Source organism: Heloderma suspectum, chromosome 4 (assembly GCF_057233095.1).
Source record: "Heloderma suspectum isolate Gila_16-S chromosome 4, 16-S_ref, whole genome shotgun sequence".
NCBI lineage: Eukaryota > Metazoa > Chordata > Lepidosauria > Squamata > Helodermatidae > Heloderma > Heloderma suspectum.
Window position 1 is genome coordinate 18,716,178 of NC_139461.1, and position 20,024 is coordinate 18,736,201.

Below are 20,024 nucleotides of genomic sequence, written 5' to 3' on the forward strand. Positions count from 1 at the left end.
TTGTATGCATTTCATACAAATCCATGTATGTATATTTAAAAGGGGGGGTTAAAAAAAATGGGTGCCCGTGGGCACCACTTTGTGGATCCCTTCGTGGGAACCATTGGCGGTACCTGCAGGTATCATGGCGACCATGGGTGCCACGTTGGGAACCCCTCAAATAGATGGTACTCAGTGAGATGGCCCAACAGCAGCCTCATGTGGGTTATCTCCTCTGTATGGGGAGGTGTGGAGATTTGCTGTGACTGCTCCCCTACATGAAATCCACAGTTCTAACGCTGCCCACTGTGAATGCTCTGTGGAGATCGTGGCTACCAGTTATAGCCTAATTCATGGGTAGATCCCATAAAATGCTTGCAGACTGCATTTAACAGACGCAAGGTGTTTCTCAGCTACGTTGCAGAACATACTGCATATCAGAGGTTTGGCTGACAGAAAGCATGGCCTTATTGTATTGTGAATGCTTAAGATTTCTCGACACAGAGAAATGTTTAATTTCCAATACATTTGAAGCCATGGCAGCTGGAGCAGGGGAATGAAACTCACAACAGTATATCAAATGGAAAGAACAATGAAACTCCCCAGTGAAGTTTCCCTTCTCTTTTGTTTCCAGATGGAAAAGGAAGGCGTTTCAGCAACTTACACAAAGGTTTTTGACTGTCGCCTAGATCCCTGCCCTTCAAACGAACTAATCAGCAGCCCCTGATAATTTTCAAGAAAAAGTTATCTTGCCTTTCCTAGGCCACACAGCAAAAGAAGAAGTGTATTTGACACTGCTGATAATTTCCTGTCGGTCTGCCCGGGTGGCAAAGAGAACCCTACAGTTGTTTGTTTTATTAAACTTTTGGAGGGAGAAATTAGCAGCTGTTCAAAGAGAGCTGAAGAAAAGAGATTTTGAAGCCAGATATATATTTTCTTATAAAGGAAGAGAAGAAAGAGCCTCTTTTTTAAATTGCTCAAGGACGCAACAACGAGTGCTATTCCTTTGAACAATAACGGTAATTAAACTGTGACTTGTTGCCTAAACAAAGCGAAGAAAAGAACCCTTACCGCCTCCACTTTTCCTTACCTCCGTCGTTGTTGTTTCGCTTGTGTGCCTAGGCGAAGGAAACCACAAGACAACATGCTCATCATCAGGAAGAGGAGCCTGAAAATGTTCGTGCTTGCCTTACTTTTCGTCATCACCATCACCTCATTCCTGCTAAACTACACCAACAATGCTGCCACGGTCACCTGGGACCCCAAGCACATGGTTTACCATTTTTCGGAGCAGTTTAAAAAACTGATGAAATACTCCAGGAGGCCATGCAGCTGTAGCACTTGCATTTCCGAACAAGAGGTCTCGCCCTGGTTCGACGAGAGGTTTAACCAAACTATGCAACCATTCTTGACCTCACGGAATGCCTTCATACCCGAAGACAGCTATAAATGGTGGCTGGTGAGTAGGAAACAGGATTTTATTTTATGCAGGGGTGTCAAACCTCTTTCAGCTTGAGGGCTGAATTTAATTCTGGAGAAGCTCTTGGGGGCACATTCCAGTGGTGAGGGGTGGTGGGTTGGAGGCACAAAGAGGTGGGGCCAAAATAGTGCTGCACCGAAAATTTCTCCCACATTTTGTTGACCATTCTCATTCAGTTTGATAGAAGAGAAATTGCTTTCAAAAAGAAATTCAACGGAGAAGAAATTTCAGAGAAATTCTCGTGGGTTGGGTTTGGGTTTCTTGGGCTTATCTTATTTAGAAGGTGGCCAAGGAGTGAGCACAAGTGCCCTGTTTTTCATTGTACAATCATCTCTCTGGCCGCCTGTAGGCTCCTGAGCTTCCTACACTTCAATGAAAGCCAAGTTTAAGGCACCATGAGGTAATTCCCCCATAGGGCTTTTGCAGATCAGAATGTGCAGGCAGCCTGGGAGGCTAGCTGTGATTAGGTAAGCCCAAACCACCACAGAAATAAGTTATAAAACACCCTGAATGAGGCAGAACAATGGAAGCCCTTTTCATGAGGGGAAAAATCTTTCAGGAAATTGGAGGACAGATTTTGGCAGAGCACTGACTCCACCACATCCCTGGAGCTGGACACAACACTGCCCCCGCCTGCATTGTGGTGGATGCAAACTGGGGGCCGGCCTGCCAAGACAGTTGATGCTGTTGCAGCATGAAAAAAAAAAAACCCCAAACCCTTACCAAAAAAGAAAGAAGCTGTGCTACAAGCCCTGCCAATGTGGAGCCCTGGCTGGGAGAAACGGTTGAGAATTTCTCCTCCCCCTGGATAAATTCAGTGAAATTGTCTCCCAAATTTCTCTGCCCACAAGTAAGGTAGAGAATTTCAAGAGGCCATTTGCACACAGCTCTAGGCCAAAATGCAATAAATAAATAAATAAATAAATAAAATACCAGCCTACTTTAACCTGAAGCTCTTACGGCCAATAGCTAAGTCTTAGTAGAGGTATTTCAGTCTTTTAGAATGCGAGGGGCAGGAGGGACCTGCAAAATCTAGGAAACCACTAAACAGTTAGCAGTTGGAGAAAGGGTGTGGCCGGGGGGGTGACTACCTGGGGAACCCGAGGGGACTGGATTTGGCCCACAGGCTCAAGGTTATGCACCCATGGTTATGCACCCATGGTTTTATGGATGTGAGACTGAGCAGATGGGAAATGGCCCTTTGGGTCCGATGAATGGCTTCTTGACTCACAGTTCCATTTTCCATTCACATATATAATGAGCTACCACAGTCCCCAGTCAGATCCATTGCTCCTTTGAACTGTGTGACATACAAGCTTGTTTTACAGTCCCAGCCTGGCCAAATGGCTGTGTGTCATGGAGATGTGAGATGGCATCTGCTTGCCCAGTCCACAGGACGTGAATGTCCCACCTTGGGGTTTGCTGGACATCCACACATTGAGCATTTGTACAGGACCTATGCCTGGAAAGTCAAATGCTCATAGGTCCCAAAATTCCCAGCTTTTGTGTGGATTAGCAACTGCATGTCTTGGGTAGGACTGGGCACAGTTACCCCCTACTTCATTGGACCTTCTTTTCCAGTCAAGGTTGATGTGGGAAGTTCAGGGATATTCTGCAGTCAGGAGAGAAATTCTTAAGACTTTCAGGTGCAGGGAGGGAGAAGAGCACATAAAAACTCATTATGAGGTGGTCCTAGGGCTGCTTTATCCCCTTCTTTTTTTTAACGGTTTAAAAGTCCTGCCATGACTCAGGAGAATGCCAGCAAGAAGCACAAATGGTACACATTTTAGAAATGGGGCTGCAAATGCCCCTGGGGAGACACAATGTGATGACGTTGCATGGTTTCTAGAGTGTTGTACTGAAAAATAAAGGCTGCCGCCATGGGCTTCCTATGGAGGCCTTCCAGAGGCCTTCATGGCCCCATTTCCCAAGTGAGTGAGAGCTGTACTGCTGGCTGGTACACTGCCTGTGGCATTTTGGAGGGCCACCACCACAAAGGCCCATCTCTTGTTGTTGTTGTTGTTGTTGTTAATTATTACATTTCTATACCGCCCCATAGCTAATATAATATCACATTTAAAAAAAGAAACAAATCCTGCACACACCTAAAATCTGACTTAACCTCCTAAACTGTTAAATGCTGCTCATGCTCTGGCTAATGCCCCCAAACATTCATTTCACCAAGGAGGATGAGGCAACCATTTGGTTTCTCAGGCCTAGGACCCCAAGATGTGTTGCTTTGCTCCTGGTTTCTCAGCCTTCGTGATTCAAACTTAGGTGGATATATAGTTCTCCAAGTGACCATTCTTTGAAACATTTTATTCACCTTGGTATCCCATTTCTGTGGCAAGCTGTCCTTGAGAGGTTTCCTGTGTGCATGGTTTTCCAGATATCCAAGGGGCCCATTACATCCATGCTGAGAACGAAAAGCCTGCCAACCCCCAAAAGAATCAATGCCATTAAAGGCAGTGACCAGATTTTTACTGCCTCTAGTTTTACCAGCTGACTCATGTCTGATTTCAACTTAGAATTCAGCTTGGGGAAATAACAGCTGCCGAAAAAACTTTTTCCCATTAATAGATTTTCAGATTTATTGTAAGGAAAGGAAGGGAACGAGAGACAAACAAAACACCAACATGACCTGGTCATTGCAAGTCCAGGTAGAATGTTTTGTCTGGGTTTATTTTGTAATTCTACAGAACTCATTTATTAATTGGTTTTATTTTATCTGTATGCTACCTTTCTACCAAGAGAAAGGGCAGTCAAGGCAGGATCGTTTGAGGACACAATATTGTTAGCTGCCATGATATTGTTTGCTAGTTAAATGCCTGTCATTAGGATGGCTTGTATGTACAGGTGGGAAAGGCTTTCTACCAAGATTTGGGCCACTTAGGGTGAAAGCAGGGTAGAGTGCAGGGTTTGGTCCCATTCCAACAAAGTCCCAAAATGCAGCACCATGCGAGTAAGTGACAACTATTCACTTGTATAGGAGAAAGGTCAGAGGTGAGCTTGGGGACACCACTGAACCAGAGAGAGAGAGAGAGAGAGAGAGAGAGAGCAGTAGCAGCTTATTAATAGCCTATTAATGTTCAAGAGCAGAGCTAGCACCAATGGTAGGGATAGTTGGGCACCTGCCCAGGGCCCACAGCCCAGCAGGGGGCCACTGACAGGAGCCCTCCTGGACTTGTTCCTCCCCTTCACCATTGCAACCTGCTTGTTCACCTGCCTCTTGCTCTGGCCCAGTCAGTGAGGGGGGGGGGAGAAGGAGGAGCAGTGGATGCCCCTGCCTACTTGCTCACTGCCCATTAAGCAAGTAAATGGTAGCAATGATGAGAGAGAGGATGAGAAGCAATAGCAGCTGGTGATGATGGTGGTGAGATGGTAGAGTCAGTGAGGGGGTCATTGGGGGTGTATTGCCCAAGGGACCCTAAAAACCTGGAGCCAGCACTGTTCAAGAGGCTCTTATGGCTAATCCTTTTGCAGTTGTAAATGTAGCAACTCCTATATTGTTCTCCACAGAAACTACAAGGAGAAAGAAGTCCCAAGGGTATTAATGAGACCATTCAGGAGCTGTTTGAGATCATTCCTGGAGATGGGGACCAGTTTTTGGAGAGGAGCAGTTCACGGTGCAGAAAGTGTGCCGTGGTGGGGAATTCGGGTAATCTTAAGCAATCACAGTATGGCCAAGAGATCGACAGCCATGACTTGGTGTTCAGGTGAGTCATGGTAAGGTACGTGGTTCTTGAACCTGGCCTCTCTGTCATTGAAAGCAGATGTCTATGGCATGAAGGATAGATAGGTGGCAACTGTAACTGAACCCAGCTGTGGCTTCCACTTAACATTTCCTGTCTGCAGTTATCACAAATTAAAGGCTGGTTCACAAACACACCTCCCCATCACTTGAATTACACAAAACTTTCAACTGAATGGAGGAACGGAGTCCATTCCAAATGACAACATCTTCTATTTGTAGCCCTCTGATCTTTTCCCACCACTTATCCCATCCTTGTTCTTACCAGAAAACATCCTTTGAGGAGGAGGAAAAGATTGAATGTGTGCACGCAGAGCTGGCATCAAGAGTAGGCATGGTCGGGCACTTACTGAGGGCCCACACCCCAGCAGAGGTCCACTGATAAGAGTTTGCTGGACTTGCTCCTCCTCTGCACCATTGAAACCTGCTTGTTCACCTACCTCTCGCTCTGGCCCAGACAACGATGGTGGTGAGACGGAGGAGGAGTTGATGCCACTTGCTCACTGGCTCTCTGCCTGTCAAGCAAGGAAGGGGTAGCAATGATGAGAAAGAGGATGAAGAGCAAGAGCAGCTGGTGACAATGGTGGTGAGAAGGTGGACTCACTGAGGGAGGGGGCCACTGATATCCCAAGGGCCCTCAAAAAGCGGGTGCTGGCACTGGGCGCATGATAACTTTTGATGGGTAGCAGAAGGAGCTATCCATCTGGAAGCACCCACAGATAGACAGATGCTTTTAGTATCCATATTAGTAGAATAGCTGTATTAGGCCATCGAGAAGATCACAAACATATGCACACTTTTGAGATCTCCAAATCTCTTCATCAGGCAAGATGATACCAACAGCGGGCGGGAGGAGAGAGAGAGAAAAGCTGACTTGGTGTTGAAGTCTTGAGATGGAATATTCATTTGGAATGTGTGTTTGATTACAGTTGTTGGCCACCCCGGGTACTTTTCAAAGTGGAAAAGTGGGGCAGGGAAAGGATTACTTAAACAAATTGTTTGTTTATTATTTATTTAAGGCATTTTATATACTGCTTTTTTAATTTTTTTAAAAAAGTATCCCAGGGCAGTTTATTTAAAACAATAAATGAGCAGATCCCATTGGGGAATTTAGCACTACTACGTTACTTCTGCCCCTTCTGGCTTCTTCTGTTGAACATCCTTCTGTTCTACTCATGCCCTGTCATGTATAAATCGTTCTCTACTAGTGTTCAGGAACCTAAAGGTGAGATAGCTTTTAACCTAATTCAAACAACCTTGAGCAGGCTGCTAATGCAGCATTCAAAATAATTGTGGAAATAGCCTGGTTAATTAGGAAGCTCCCCCCCCCCCCCGCAGCTACCACCTGAACTTGCTGAGTGATACTCACCTCTTACGTTGAGGGGTGAAGGGATCCCTTATCCAAACAAACTCTGCTTGAACAAACATGGGTTGTGTTTGCTTTGAATGAGGTTTGGTGTTTTTTAGGAAAGGAAGCATTCTTATTAGGAAGCTGTCTGTGCAGCTTCAAGTAAGAGACCCATGTCTGGCTTATAATGCAAGTGATATAGGTACATGTTGCAAAATGGTAACAATCCAGATCCACCCTCCACATAAGTCCTGTTGATGCTGAGTGATTTCTCTTCCCCCTTCTTTTTGACTGAAGGATGAACAAAGCCCCAACGACTGGCTTTGAGTCGGACGTCGGCAGCAAAACCACTCACCACTTTGTCTACCCGGAAAGCTACAGAGAGCTGCCAGGGAATGTCAGCATGATCCTCATCCCATTCAAGATCCTGGACCTGCGCTGGGTTGTCAGTGCCCTCACCAATGGTGCCATCAACCGGTAAGTTCATCTGAGGAGTCAGCAAATCCAAGAGTTCAAATGGAAACATTGGAAAGGGTGAACTGTATTTTGCTTCACATCAGTGGTTTCATGTAGTAAGTCCATCACAAGGTGGCTTTTACCATTCTGCTTGCAATCATCTGTCTGTCAAGAGCTTTTCCTTTCCTGCTTTTCCACTACATAACCTCTAGGTGGCATTGTGCTATAGCAGAATAACCAAATTGCACAAGTAAGAAAATGCATTTTCTTTCATTTTCACAAATAATACTGCATTTTCCCCGCTCTAAAAAACCCAGCGAAAGTGCTCTTAAAAAACAGGGAAACTAAACGGTCACAATGTCATGTAACCCCACCCCCCCATAAATAATCACGGGTAAGGAATGACAAGTGCATAATAAATGCTTCATAGAAAAGCACTCAGTCCAGCATCATCTTTCCCACAGTGGCCAACCAGATGCCGATGGAAAGCCCATGAGCAGGACATGAAGGCGATAGCTCTCTGATGCTGTCCCACACACACTCCAGCAACTGGTAGTCAATGGAATACACTGCCTCTGAACATGGAAGTTCCACTTAGCAGTTTGCATAGCTAATAGTTATAGATAGACCAAAGTTCCACTAATTTGTCTAATGCCCTTTTAAAGCCAATGGCCATCACATCTCCTGGCAGTGAATTCCCTCACATTGTTTTTCATGGAGAGTGCTAATATTTGCCAGGGTCTAACACGCCTGGGGCACCAGGTTGGGGAGGTCTGCGTTACTGCATTGCCTCCTACATATCCTTTGTATCTCAACTGGGGCTGAAAATTGAACTGTGGCTATCTTGTGGTTCCACCCTCTATTTCTCATTGCTAAGGATATCAGAGAAATCCATAACAGATTGAAATTTCTGTGAATCCGATCTGTGGATTCCATAGTGGATTGGCTTTTTTCTGAATTGCGTGGATTCCGCCGACTTGTGGACCGATATGTTGCTTTTGGGGGGAATTTGCGCAAATGCACACTTACCCAAGTGTGCATTACCATTCATGTACATTAGCACACGTGTGCGCATTCGCAAATGAATTAGCACACATGTGCTAATTATGTGCACATTAGCACATATGTGCACATTTGCAAATGAATGAAATTCTCATACAAAAAATCCATCAATGAGCAGAACGGAACAAAAGACACCTGACATTCTATGAAACACAGACAGAATGGTTTTCACAAAATCTGTGCATCCCTACGCACTGCAGGGAACAACTGCTTCCCATCCACTTCATGAAAACTGCTTACAAATTGCTAGTCCCTCATTTTTTCTGGAAGCACAAGCCCTGTATTGTGATCCTTGTGTGTGTGTGTGTGTGTGTGTGTGTGTTTAATTTCCTGGATGGAAGTTGATGGGCTATCGCTTATCAGTTATAAAAGAACCAGCAGCCATTCATGGACTGCAGAATGCTGCTGGATCACATCTGTGACTGTTGACAGAGTCAGTAAATGAGCAGGAAGGGGCAAGGAGCCATATAAGAATAAATATCAGATGGAGAGGAAAGGGAGTGGAAGAAATGTAGCAGCTTCTACTTGCATGAGTCAGCCAGGTTTGAAGACTAGATAAACAGAACACAGACAAGGAAAGGTTTGGAATCTTCTTGCTTTCCCCTTCTTTCTTAAGGGAATATTCTTCTGTGTTGCTGATGTGTGACTTTCAGGGAAGGGCAGTTGCGTGTCACCATGATGTCACTGGCACAACCCAATAGGAACCCATCATGCTTGCACAACCGCAAATCCTTGGGCTAGATGTTTTCCAGCTCTCTCCATCCTAAAGCAGTACCTCAGGTTTGTGGCAATCAAGTGCAGCCTGACTGGCTGAGTTGGGGTATAGGGTAAGCATCCTGGGAAATACAAACAGCTTTTGCATTGGGAATCTAAGGTGCCTCTGCCATGGGGTTGCTGATTTAGTTAGGATAGTGCAGGATGGCCCAAAGCCCTGGAAGACATTATGGTAAAAAGAAGCGCCTTTGAATATATACAAAGTGCCTTCCTTCATCAACCATGCTGGTCTCACTTTCTGTGGACCACCCCCCCACACACACCTGACAGCCAGGAACCCCAGTTGGCACACCTGTCCTGCTGGCTTGTTTTCCTCTCCATGCTGGAGAGAGAGCACTATTTCCACAGTGGCTCTATCAGGGGGCCTTGGCCACCAGGGGCCATCCATCCTCATGTGTTACCCTGCGATGCTCTGCAGCTGCCATCCGCTCTCTCTCCCACTATGTTCTGCTGCCCTCTCCCCCTTTCTGGGCACCCAACCCACTCCACTCTCCTCCCCACCCCCAAATTAGCAGGCACTGGGGTCCAGAGGCACCCTGGGTTAGAGATGTGAAGGCTGGGGGTGGGGAAATGGGAAAATTCAGGGGAAAAAACATTTTCTTTCTGTTTTTTCCCGAGGACCGTTGTAACAGCTTTTGATTATAAAATATTTTCTTTTAGAATTTAAGAAAAGGATTTATATATTGTTACCCAGCCTTTAATCCCCCCAAAATGATTTCTAAAAACCATATAATAAGAACACTTTTATAGAAAGACTAGAGATGTAAAATGTATGCAAATAATGACACCATGGGGAAAAATATTTTTAATCCTCTCTGTAAGGTTTATTTATTTATTTATTTATTTAAAATATTTCTTGGCCGCCCTTCAGGGCAGAAGCCCTCCCAAGGTGGCTTACAGCAATAAAATTCATAAAAACAGTTAAAATATTAAAAGTGATAAAAACAATAAAAGCCAACAGTACAGATTCCCAGCATAGTTCTTTCTTTCATTCCTTATTAAAATTATTGATCACTGATAGACATTTATGCTCAGTTTCCCAACTGAGTAGAGTCACCATTGTGCATTCTTGACAGTTTGGGTTTTGTTCTATAGAGTCCTGTGTTTCTGATGCTGTAGCAGTCATTCAGTGTAGTTCTAATCTATTCAGACAAGAATTACAAATTTAGTGATTGAGTTTACTTTTAAACATTTTAAAATGTAATGATAATTTTATGAGCAAACCAAGTTATATATAAAATAGCTTTAGGAACAGAAAGGCTGCTTTATGATCCTAAAGCAGCCCTCCCCAACCTGGTGCTCTCCAGATGTTTTGGACTACAGTACCCAGCATCCCTTACCATTGGCCATGCTGCCTGAGGCTGATGAGAGCTGAGGTTCAAAATATCTGGTGGGCACCAGGTTGTCTTAAAGCAACAAACTGATTTTAGATCTGTAAAGAGTGCTTAAAAAAAAAAAAAAGTGTTACTTATTTTTCCATTTCCCCCCAAATTTCCGTGTTTTCCTGGAAAAAAATTGAAAAACGCCAGGTTTTTTTCCATAGCCTCAACATTTCTGGAAATTTTACATCTCTACCCTGGGTAAACAAATATGGCAGGTGCAGCTGGAGACTTGGCAGCAGACACTTTGCTGGGCAGTGCACTGGCCTGACCAAAAGCTGAAAGGCAAAAAGGATACTGTGTGGCAATAGGCATGAGCTCCAGTATGTTGCTGCCCATGTCAGCTGCTGATGCTTCACCTGTTTCCTGCCACTGCCCCCCTCCTATAATCAGCACCTGCTGCCTTCCCTGGTGGTTATGTGGGGGACCCCAGGCTGCAGGGCCCTGGACTTGTACCCCCCAAACCAACCATAGTGGAGCCACTGTGAGTCCAAGAAGCTTGCCTAGAATTCTGGTCGTCGCTTGCTTTTCCTGGAGTTCTTGGAACTTCATTCTGCAAGGCTGTGGTTTGGAGATTCGAGTTCGTGCATCTTTGGCCATGGCACTAGCTCTGACCTGGGTTTCCCCAGAGTGCCTCTGATGCTCTTCCACCACAACAGTGGAGGAGCAGCTGTGTACTGATGAGGTGTTCCTTATTTCCAACATGTCTGTGCCATCTTTCTGGGCAAGTCTTCCCAAGGCAGCTCATGTCATGATTAGAAGCATATAATAGGAATGAAATCATATCCTTTACCATTATAAAACTTAAGTAGCAGTCTTCAGACACGCTACAGGAGAGCAAAACAAATCGGATAAAACAATTTGGAACAGCAGCCGTTTAAACAATTTAAATACCCAGCCCAGCATCTTAACTAAAAGCGGATCAAAACAAACAGGTGTTCAAGGACCATTGAAAAGATGGTGAAGAAGGAGCCAGATGAATATCTCTTGGGAGGGGAGTTCCACAGACACTGGGCCATAATTGAAAAGGGCCTGTCCATAGTGCTTGTGGTTCCCACACACCAACCAACTTTCTGGTGAGCAAGAATAACCTACAAAGAGGTGACAGGTTTTTTAAAGGACAGATTGCCAATGTCTTTCATGACATCCTATGAAATTCTACAAACTGTTGACCATCTCACTAAGCTTGGCCACCAGATTAAAAATGAAATAGAGAAATGTTCTGTGATTTAGAACTTTTTGGCTATCATTTCCCAAGAACTGAGAGTAAACCCTTTGTTGGATTCAGACTTCAGCCACTTGTTAATGGTTGCCCAGAAGGCCCTGAGTCTTGCTTTGGGCCCACTGAATAACTGATCGGTATGTTAACAAGATCAGGTTGCCTGTTTTTCACTTGCGTCTCCTTTAAGAGACTGTGTAGTGGAAGGACTATAAATCTGCCTAGAGCATCCAGCAACTGTACACCAGTTGCTGGGGAACATGCGAGGGAGGGCGCTGTTGTGCTCATCTCCTCCTTGTGGGTTCTGGTCGACAGCTGGTTGGCCACTGTGTGAGCAGAATGCTGGACTAGATGGACCTTTGGTCTGATCCAGCAGGGCTCTTCTCATGTTCTTATGAGCAACTTGTGGACCTCCAGATGTTTTGGCATACAACTCCCATCATGACTCACCACTGGCTAGGCTGGCTAGGATTGATGAGAGTTGCAGGCCAACATATCTGGAGAGCCACAAGTTGCCCACCCCGGGCCTAGACTTTGACACAGAACCCTCTTAAAAAGATGAGCCAAGCAGGTAGCCAAATCTGAGGGCAGATCAGACTAATAATCCATCTAGTCCAGGGGGGGGGCAACTATGCAGGAGGTCTGGGGGCCATTTTTGCCCCTCAACCCACCCCACCACCAAGGGCCACACTCCTTTCGCCGCTGCCCTGCAGATTTCCACAGGCTACTGGCGGCAAACGAATTGCCAGTTTGCCACTGATTTTCAGTGACAAATTGCTGTGGAATGCTGTGCAAGCTAAATTTGCCCAGTGTAGCATTCCATAGCAGCTTGCCCCTGGTTTTTGGTAGCAGGGGACTATGGAGGCCACACCAGGGGCAACGGGGGCTGTATGCAGCCTACAGGGCACATGCTGCCCACCCTTCATCTCGTTGAACATTCTGTTTCCTAGAGTAGTCGGTAAGATGCTTCTAGGAAACTCGCAGTTAGGGCGTGAAGGCAATAGTTCTCAACAAATGGTTCCCTGTGGTATATTGCTTTTGGATCTTCCATTTTGAGCTATCATGGCTAACTGTCACTGATAGATTTCCAGGAATTTAAATAAATGGCTTTAGAAAGGCATCTGTGCCAATACCCATCAGCACATTTTGTGTCATCTTAATGACCTCCTAGGCCGTTAAGGTGCTGATCTGATCAAGCCCAACACTTACGGGGAAAAAAAAATCTTGCCAGCCATGAAGGTTGTTAACAGCCTTCACTTTGGGTTTGTTCTCAGCAGGAGAATATTGCTAATAGCCATTGTTAGACCTATTCTCCAAGAATTTGTCCCATCTTCACATTTCATGCCAGTGAATACCAGATATTTGGGGTTGTGTGAAGAAACACTTCCTTGCCCTTGTCTTGAAACTATACTGTCAACCAACGAACACTCCCTCACACCAAGGGGACAGAATGACACATTCCCTCACACACCCGGGAGAGGACAACACAGATTGGAGCAGGATAGATTCTCTGTGCCTGGGCTCACCAGATGTGGGGAGTGTATCATGAGCACAAGTAGAACCAAGTGGAGCTGTTCGTGTTCCAGAGGGGGAAGCAAGTGGGGAAAGAACCCGGAAGTCTGTCTCTGGGAGGAGCCACTCTCTTGCTGCAGATTGCTGAAAGCAGACTGTAAGAACTAGAGGACACAGTAGAAAGTCTTTCCTCTAGCCCAGAGGTAGGGAACTGGTGGCCCTCCAGAAGTTGCTGACTACCACTCCTATCAGCCCTGGTCAGCATATCCAGTTATCAGGGATGTCATGAGTTATAGTTCCCCACCCCTACTCTAACCTAATGTCCACAAGGGTTTGATCTTCATGAAACAGTGAGTAGGTGTACATGTAGGTGCCACCCCAGATATAGTTGCCCTATAGATCATAGTCCTATAGGGCTCCCCTTGATATATGTTGATCTTCATGAAACAGTGAGTAGGTGTACATGTAGGTGCCACCCCAGATATAGTTGCCCTATAGATCATAGTCCTATAGGGCTCCCCTTGATATATGTTGTCTTTGTGTATACTGTCTGCTTGTGTGTTTTTTACATTTTTAAATTTTGCAGATTGTATTTTGTACTAAACAGGACTAGGAAATGGGATCCAAAACATGGTTCTAAATCCATAATGTACAGGATTAGTACATAAATAGAAATGGATGCATACACTTGTGATTGGACGATATGTCATGTGCTGCCTGGCTCATCCTCTGATTGAGTTTGTCATGTTGTTTCCCCTTTGGGGGGCATGGAGGAAAGGTTCAAGGTTCCTCCCATTGATCTTCCTGCCTAGAAAAAGCTGTTGGAAACCAGAGCAAAGTGAACAAATGGGTTGGAGCAAAGGCTAAAGAAATGAAGGCAGCTTAAAGTGTAACAAAAGCAAAGTGGAGTTTCTGGATGGGGTAAACAGAAACCAAAACACTCATCAAAAGGTTTCATGTTTAGGGAGTTTATCTGGGAATTGAAAAAAGGCCTGATTTTCATGAGGCTCTCTTACATTGTTTAAGAAGGGATTAGTCTCCCCTTGGTGGGGAAATGAATTGTAGCAGTAAGCTTCATCCAAACCAGAATGCCACAGACGTTTCTGTGGCAGGGAAGTTAAACCTCTTTATTTGCCTAGTAAAATGAGCTTGAGGATGGATATCACCTAAACATTGTGGCTGCTTTTTCTGAGCATAAACAGCAAAAACATTTTTCTTGCTCTGGAGCAACAGCAGGTTCTAGAGCAGGAGTGTCTAACACATGGCCCACGGGTGGGGCAAAAATGGCCCCCAGACTTCCCGAAATTGCCCATCCCTGTTCTGTGAAGTTCTATCCTGGGGCAGGACATGAGACAGGATCCTCAGAACAAAAGGGATTAGAGACAGCTGAGAGAGGCTCCTAGAAGCCGTGTGTGTGTGTGTGTGTGTGAACATTCCATGATATCACAGTAACTCAGCCAATCAGTAAAGGGGTAGTTGCACATTGACATGCAACTACCAGCCTGTATATACCTAAAGTTTTGCTCCTTTTCTGTGTAACTTTAATTCTCTCTCTCTCTCTCTCTCTCCAAAATGACTAAATTTTGCTAATTTACAAGTTCTGCATTTTACTTTGGTGACTCATTCATAAACAGCATCCTCACTAGTATCCTGAATTTAGAAATAAGGGTGTTATTATTATTATTTGTTTGGACTATATGATTCACAGGAATTATTTGGCTTTTACTGACTCAGCTCTGTCCTTCTTTAACAGCACATATATTCCAGTTGTACGGAAAATCAAAGCCAACAAAGACAAGGTGAGTTATTGCTGTGATTTGTTCACGAAGTTCTTTCATACGCAAGTATCAGCCCCATTCAGGTGACCCTCCAAAGTCATGAGCTGGTGCTGTGTCCACACATTCCCCCCTCCTCTTCTCATGCATGAGGCTTAATTCAATACTCCTGGTTTTGCTCAGACCTCAGTTTGTTGTGAAATCTGATCTGGCAAACTGCAGTTGGAGTGAACCCCCCAGGATTGCAAACCAGGATTTTATCCCAGTTTGCTGTCTTGTAAGTTTGCATAGAATCACAGTCTTAGAGGGGTTTCTACATGTCCACCTCACCATAGACAGAAACTCTGTGCATGATGGTGACTGTATATGTCCAGCTAACTGTAGGCAGAGATCCCACGCATACAACTGTTTCAAGTGGATTTCCGGGCGCTGCCATGTCCGTAGTGATTGTATGAATGCTTGCACATTACACAGAAGGAGAGAAAATAAATGGACGAACTGTGTTTCCGCTTTCCCTGCTTCTGCTCTAATAAGCAAAGCGGAGTCTGTTTTTTGCACCTATCATGAAATCTGTAAGAGACATTTTACATTACAGGTGTTGGGGTTTTTATTCTGGTGAACACCCAGACCATGGCAAATGTGACTATTATGCAGGTGATTCATCAGAGAGCCAGGATTGTGTATAGTTCCCTCTCCAGTGCTTGCTGGTTGGCAAACATGTGGAATGGCAAGAGAGATCCATGTGTTAGAGCTGAAGCTATAGTCAAAAATCCCATGACAGAGGCCTGACTACAGCTTAGGGATGTCAGAGAATTCCGCCATGGATCTTGGTGAGGCCAAATGCCAGCGCATTTGGCCCCTCGAAATCCGTGGCGGAACGAAGGCCCCCCCCCGCCCCCCTACCCCACAAAATGGGCCCGGAACGGAGCACCTACCTGCTGCCGTCCGCGCTGACTTGCGAATGGTGGCCACGTCTGAAATCAGTTGGCTTTGCATTTTAATACGAACCGGCCTAAATTGCAATTCCTGAACTAATATGCTAACCAAAACACAATTATCCTTCATTTTTCACACTTCCCTGAATTTTGCAATGCAGTTCATACATTAGGGAAAATGGTGTACACGGGGGGGAAAGCATGCAAAAAGGCAATAACCTGTATATATTAGGGGAAAAGGCCTCCAAAATGTGCATGAATGTTGATGCCTACAAAAATATGCATGAAAATTTATAAGGATTTTGTGCATTTTTTATGCAAAGTGCAGTGGAAATAGGACAGAATGAACTTGTCGTTGAAAAAATATGGACATTAGAGAAAGTGAGACAGGCAGATTCATTCATCCCAAGTTGCAACCCACACTGAGGCTTTCATGATAGGACAGGTTGAAAATGAAATTCTAATGTTGCAATCTAAAACATAGTTGTTTAAAATGTCACTTTTTAATGTACTGCAGTTGTGGACATGAGTTCAGTGACATCAAATTCAGGGACATTTATCCAATTTCAAATATCTTTTGGTGATTTCTTTCAGTGGTAGTGGCTGCAATGAAACTAACCAGACATGTTGCTTGATTACACACAGATCCTGGTTTATCACCCCCGCTTTATGAAATACGTTTATGACAACTGGCTGCAACATCATGGGAGATACCCCTCAACAGGCTTTCTATCAGTCATATTTGCCCTTCACATTTGTGATGAGGTACGTGCAATACTAAGGCTCAATTTAGATGAAGTAGGTAACCATGGTTTGCTGCTATGTGGACGAGCCTGCATGAGCTTTGGGTTTACGCATATGCCCCTCACCTCTCTTATGCCAGAGGAGGAGATGGAAAACTTCCCATCTCACTTGTAAACAAATCACAGCTCCCCATGATATTCCAAACATCGTAGAACCACCACAGCTAAAAACAGATATTGTAGAGCTGGAAAAAGTGCAGAAAAGGGCAACTGAAATGATCCAGGGGCTGGAGCATCTCCCCTTTGAGAGACTGTTACAACAGCTGGGATTGTTTAGCTTGGAAAAAAGGAGGGTGACAGGAGACATGACAGAGGTGTACAAAATTATGCATGGTGTGGAGAGGGAGACATTTTTCTCCCTCTCACATAGTACTAGAACCCATTGGAGTCATCCCATGAAGCTGATTGGTGGGAGATTCAGGAGAGATAAAAGGAAGTACTTCTTCACACAGCGCATGGTTAAACCATGGAATCTGCTACCACAGAGTGTAGTGATGGCCACCAATGTGGATGTCTTTAAAAGGGGGTTGGACAAATTCCTGGAGAAGAAGGCTATCAATGGCTACTAGTCCTGATGGCTATGTGCTACCTCCAGTACCAGAGGCAGGGAGCCTATGTACACCAGTTGTTGGGGAACATGGGTTGGAGGGTGCTGTTGTGCTTGTGTCCTGCTTGTGGGTTCCCAGTCGACAGCTGATTGGCCACTGTGCAAACAGAATGCTGCACTAGATGGACAGCATGGCTGTTCTTATAGGGTAAAATCCAACATAAGTCATACTTAGAGTAGACCCATTACAATTAATGGGGCGTAAATTAGTCATAAGTAACTTAAGCCCCATTCATTTCAATGAGTCTACTCTATGTAGGACTTACATTGGATTTTACCCATAGTGTCTAAGTCATAAAAAGTAATCCTTCCATTTTATTCCATCCTTGTCAGATGTTATCTGGAGTATTGTGTCCAGTTCTGGGCACTGCACTTTAATAAGGATGTAGACAAATTGAAATTGGTTCAGAGGAGGGCAGTGAAGATAGGGGTATGGAAACTGTCCCATGAGGAAAGGTTAAAGGAATTGTACATTTAGCCTGGAGAAGAGAAGAGTGAGCAGGGACATGGCAGCACTCTTCAATCCCTAGAGGGTTGTTGTAATCACATAGAAGAGAGCAACGTCTTGTTCTCTGCTTCCCCAGAGGAAGGGGTGGGTGAGAAATATGTGTCAGTTTGTTTTTGATCAGAACTTACCCAATTTGCTCCTCCCAGAATGGAACGCAATCTGTGGTCTGAAGTCCATGCATTTCCTGGCTTGTGATGCAATTTGCGCCTCAAAAAAATATGTTCGAAAATGCGCACAAACACACTGTAGTCAATGAGGAGAAATACATATATTTCAAATAAGTGCACAATGGATGCAGACATTTGGGGAAATTTGCACAAAAATATGCATAAATTTTAGCCTGAAGAAAACAAAGCTTGCAATCAAATCCAGACATGAATTGGAATGAGCTTTGAAGTAGAAATCAGAGAATCTGGACGAGGTCAGGTTTTGCTGATTCTCACACCCCTACGTAGAGGGGAGGACTAGATCTAATGGCCTTAAATTACAGAGGGCAGATTGCGGTTGAACATTAGGAGAAATGTCCTAATGGTAAGGGCAGTTTGGCAATAGAACAAAATCCCAGAAAGGGGTGGTCTCTCCCTCACTGAAGGTTGTCAAGCAAAGGATGAGCAGCCATCTGTAGGGAATGCTATAATTCTGGATTTCCTGTATAACACCCCTCTAACTTTATTTTTCTGTGAGGTTGGGAAATTCTTTAAAACCTGTTTTCTGAACTAGTCAAAATCTGCAACCATTCTTTGATTCTGGTTTGTTCTAACCGTCCTTGGCATTTGGATGTAATGGGGAATTGCAATTTCTTTAAAAGTGGAGGCAGAAATTTTTTATCTCCTCCTTGCAGCTAGGCAAGAGGGAGGGGAGAGGAAAACTGTGGGCACAAGGCTTGTGCAGGGTCATTCAAGCAGTGGGAAATTGTAGTTTCCTGTTGCATCTGAACAGGTCCTTGTTCTCGCTAGTGATAGTTTAAACAAACCACAGTTTCCAAGTTAGGATATGACAAAGAACTGTGATTAGTTTAAAAACTTACATGGAAGCTTTCAATCTCCTTCTGTAGCATGCAAAAGAGGAAGGGGAACACATGAGGCTTGTGTGGACTTGTTCACATAGAGGTAAACCAGTTTCCCATCATGTCTGAACTGAGCCAATTTCTCTTTCTAGCTCAAAAAATATATATTGATCAAACATTTGCAATGAGAGCTGTAAGGTGATATTATCTGATCATTATAACCAGAAGGCTACAGCAGTACTTTGGTGGATTGCCAAGTTTCCTTGGAATGCAACCATCGCATAAAATTGTCACCATACTTGGCTCTGATCCCAAGTAATTGATTTGTTTCCTAAACCCAACATTCACAAGTTGTGACTCACCAAGCTGAACACAGAGGACTAGCCACATACGGTAGCCCACCAAGTGCTCTGTACACCTCCTGGTTTGCTCCCAGTCTGCACTGCTGAAAGACAAGGTGAAGTGCTTGGCAGGCCATAACACATGGCTGGTGAGCTGCATTTGACTTACTACATTTATATCCCATCTTTCTTCTGTTGTGGAACTCATGGTGGCTACATGTGGTTCCCAGGTGGTCTCCCCTCCAAGCACTGACCAGACCCAGACCTACTTAGCTTCAGCAAGGTGGCTGCCTCATGAGCCTTCAGACTATGCCCTGGACTTGGTGTTCCACCCATTCTGCTAGATCATTCTTAAGCCCGCTGAGGACTCGTGCCTTCCCCAATCAGACTTCCAAAATTTTAACCCTGTGTGAACCTTCTCCAATTTCCTGGCAGATCATACTGTAATGCAGGGGTGGGGAACCTCTTCCAGCCCAAGGGCCCAGTTCAGCTTTGGAGAAGCTCTTGGGGACTGCATTCCAGTGGTGGGCGGGGCTGAAAGCCAAAGGGGCATGGCCAAAAATATGTAAGCAATACTTAAATAACTTAAGTATTAAGTAACGTAAAAGCTCTTCCTGCCAATAACTAAGTCTTCGGAGAAGCATTTCAACCTTTTAGAATGGGGGAGGGGGGACTGCACAAAAGTTAGGACACCACTAAATGAGTGGGCAGAGGGCTAGGGGGAAGAGGGTGTGGCCATCTTAGGGTCTCCAAAGGGCCTGGCTGGAACCTCCCGAGGGGCAGTTTTGGGCCTCCAGGGCTGTAATTTCCTGCCGCTGGTATAATGTCTCAGATTTCTATAATTAGGATGAGACAAGTCATCATTCCGGAGATGAAGCACTCACCGTTGTGGATTCCAAGCCCTCCTGCTGAACAGTGAGGGAACAGAACTCACTGTGTAATCCACAAACTCTTTTATTCAGTGAATAGCGCCTCGTCACGTGACTACAAAGGCTGGGAGCTGCCCTCTGGTCCTAATCAGCGCTTTCGTTTGGAGAACTACTGAAAGCAGGGCAGTTGCCTTTCAACTAACGGACGGGTTTCCCACCA

The 20,024-nt window shown here is 44.9% G+C and overlaps 1 protein-coding gene across 1 annotated transcript in view; it reads left to right on the forward strand.

Annotated features, from left to right (window-relative positions):
• The window catches only part of ST3GAL1 (ST3 beta-galactoside alpha-2,3-sialyltransferase 1), a 171,901-nt gene that overhangs the window by 142,491 nt on the left and 9,386 nt on the right, over positions 1 to 20,024 (forward strand). The window contains exons 5-10 of the mRNA XM_084848765.1: positions 614 to 998; positions 1,102 to 1,438; positions 4,979 to 5,175; positions 6,856 to 7,035; positions 14,714 to 14,759; positions 16,316 to 16,435. Of these exons, the coding sequence (XP_084704891.1) occupies positions 1,124 to 1,438; positions 4,979 to 5,175; positions 6,856 to 7,035; positions 14,714 to 14,759; positions 16,316 to 16,435 (858 nt within the window). The 5' untranslated portion in view covers positions 614 to 998; positions 1,102 to 1,123. The remainder of the gene's footprint in view (positions 1 to 613; positions 999 to 1,101; positions 1,439 to 4,978; positions 5,176 to 6,855; positions 7,036 to 14,713; positions 14,760 to 16,315; positions 16,436 to 20,024) is intronic.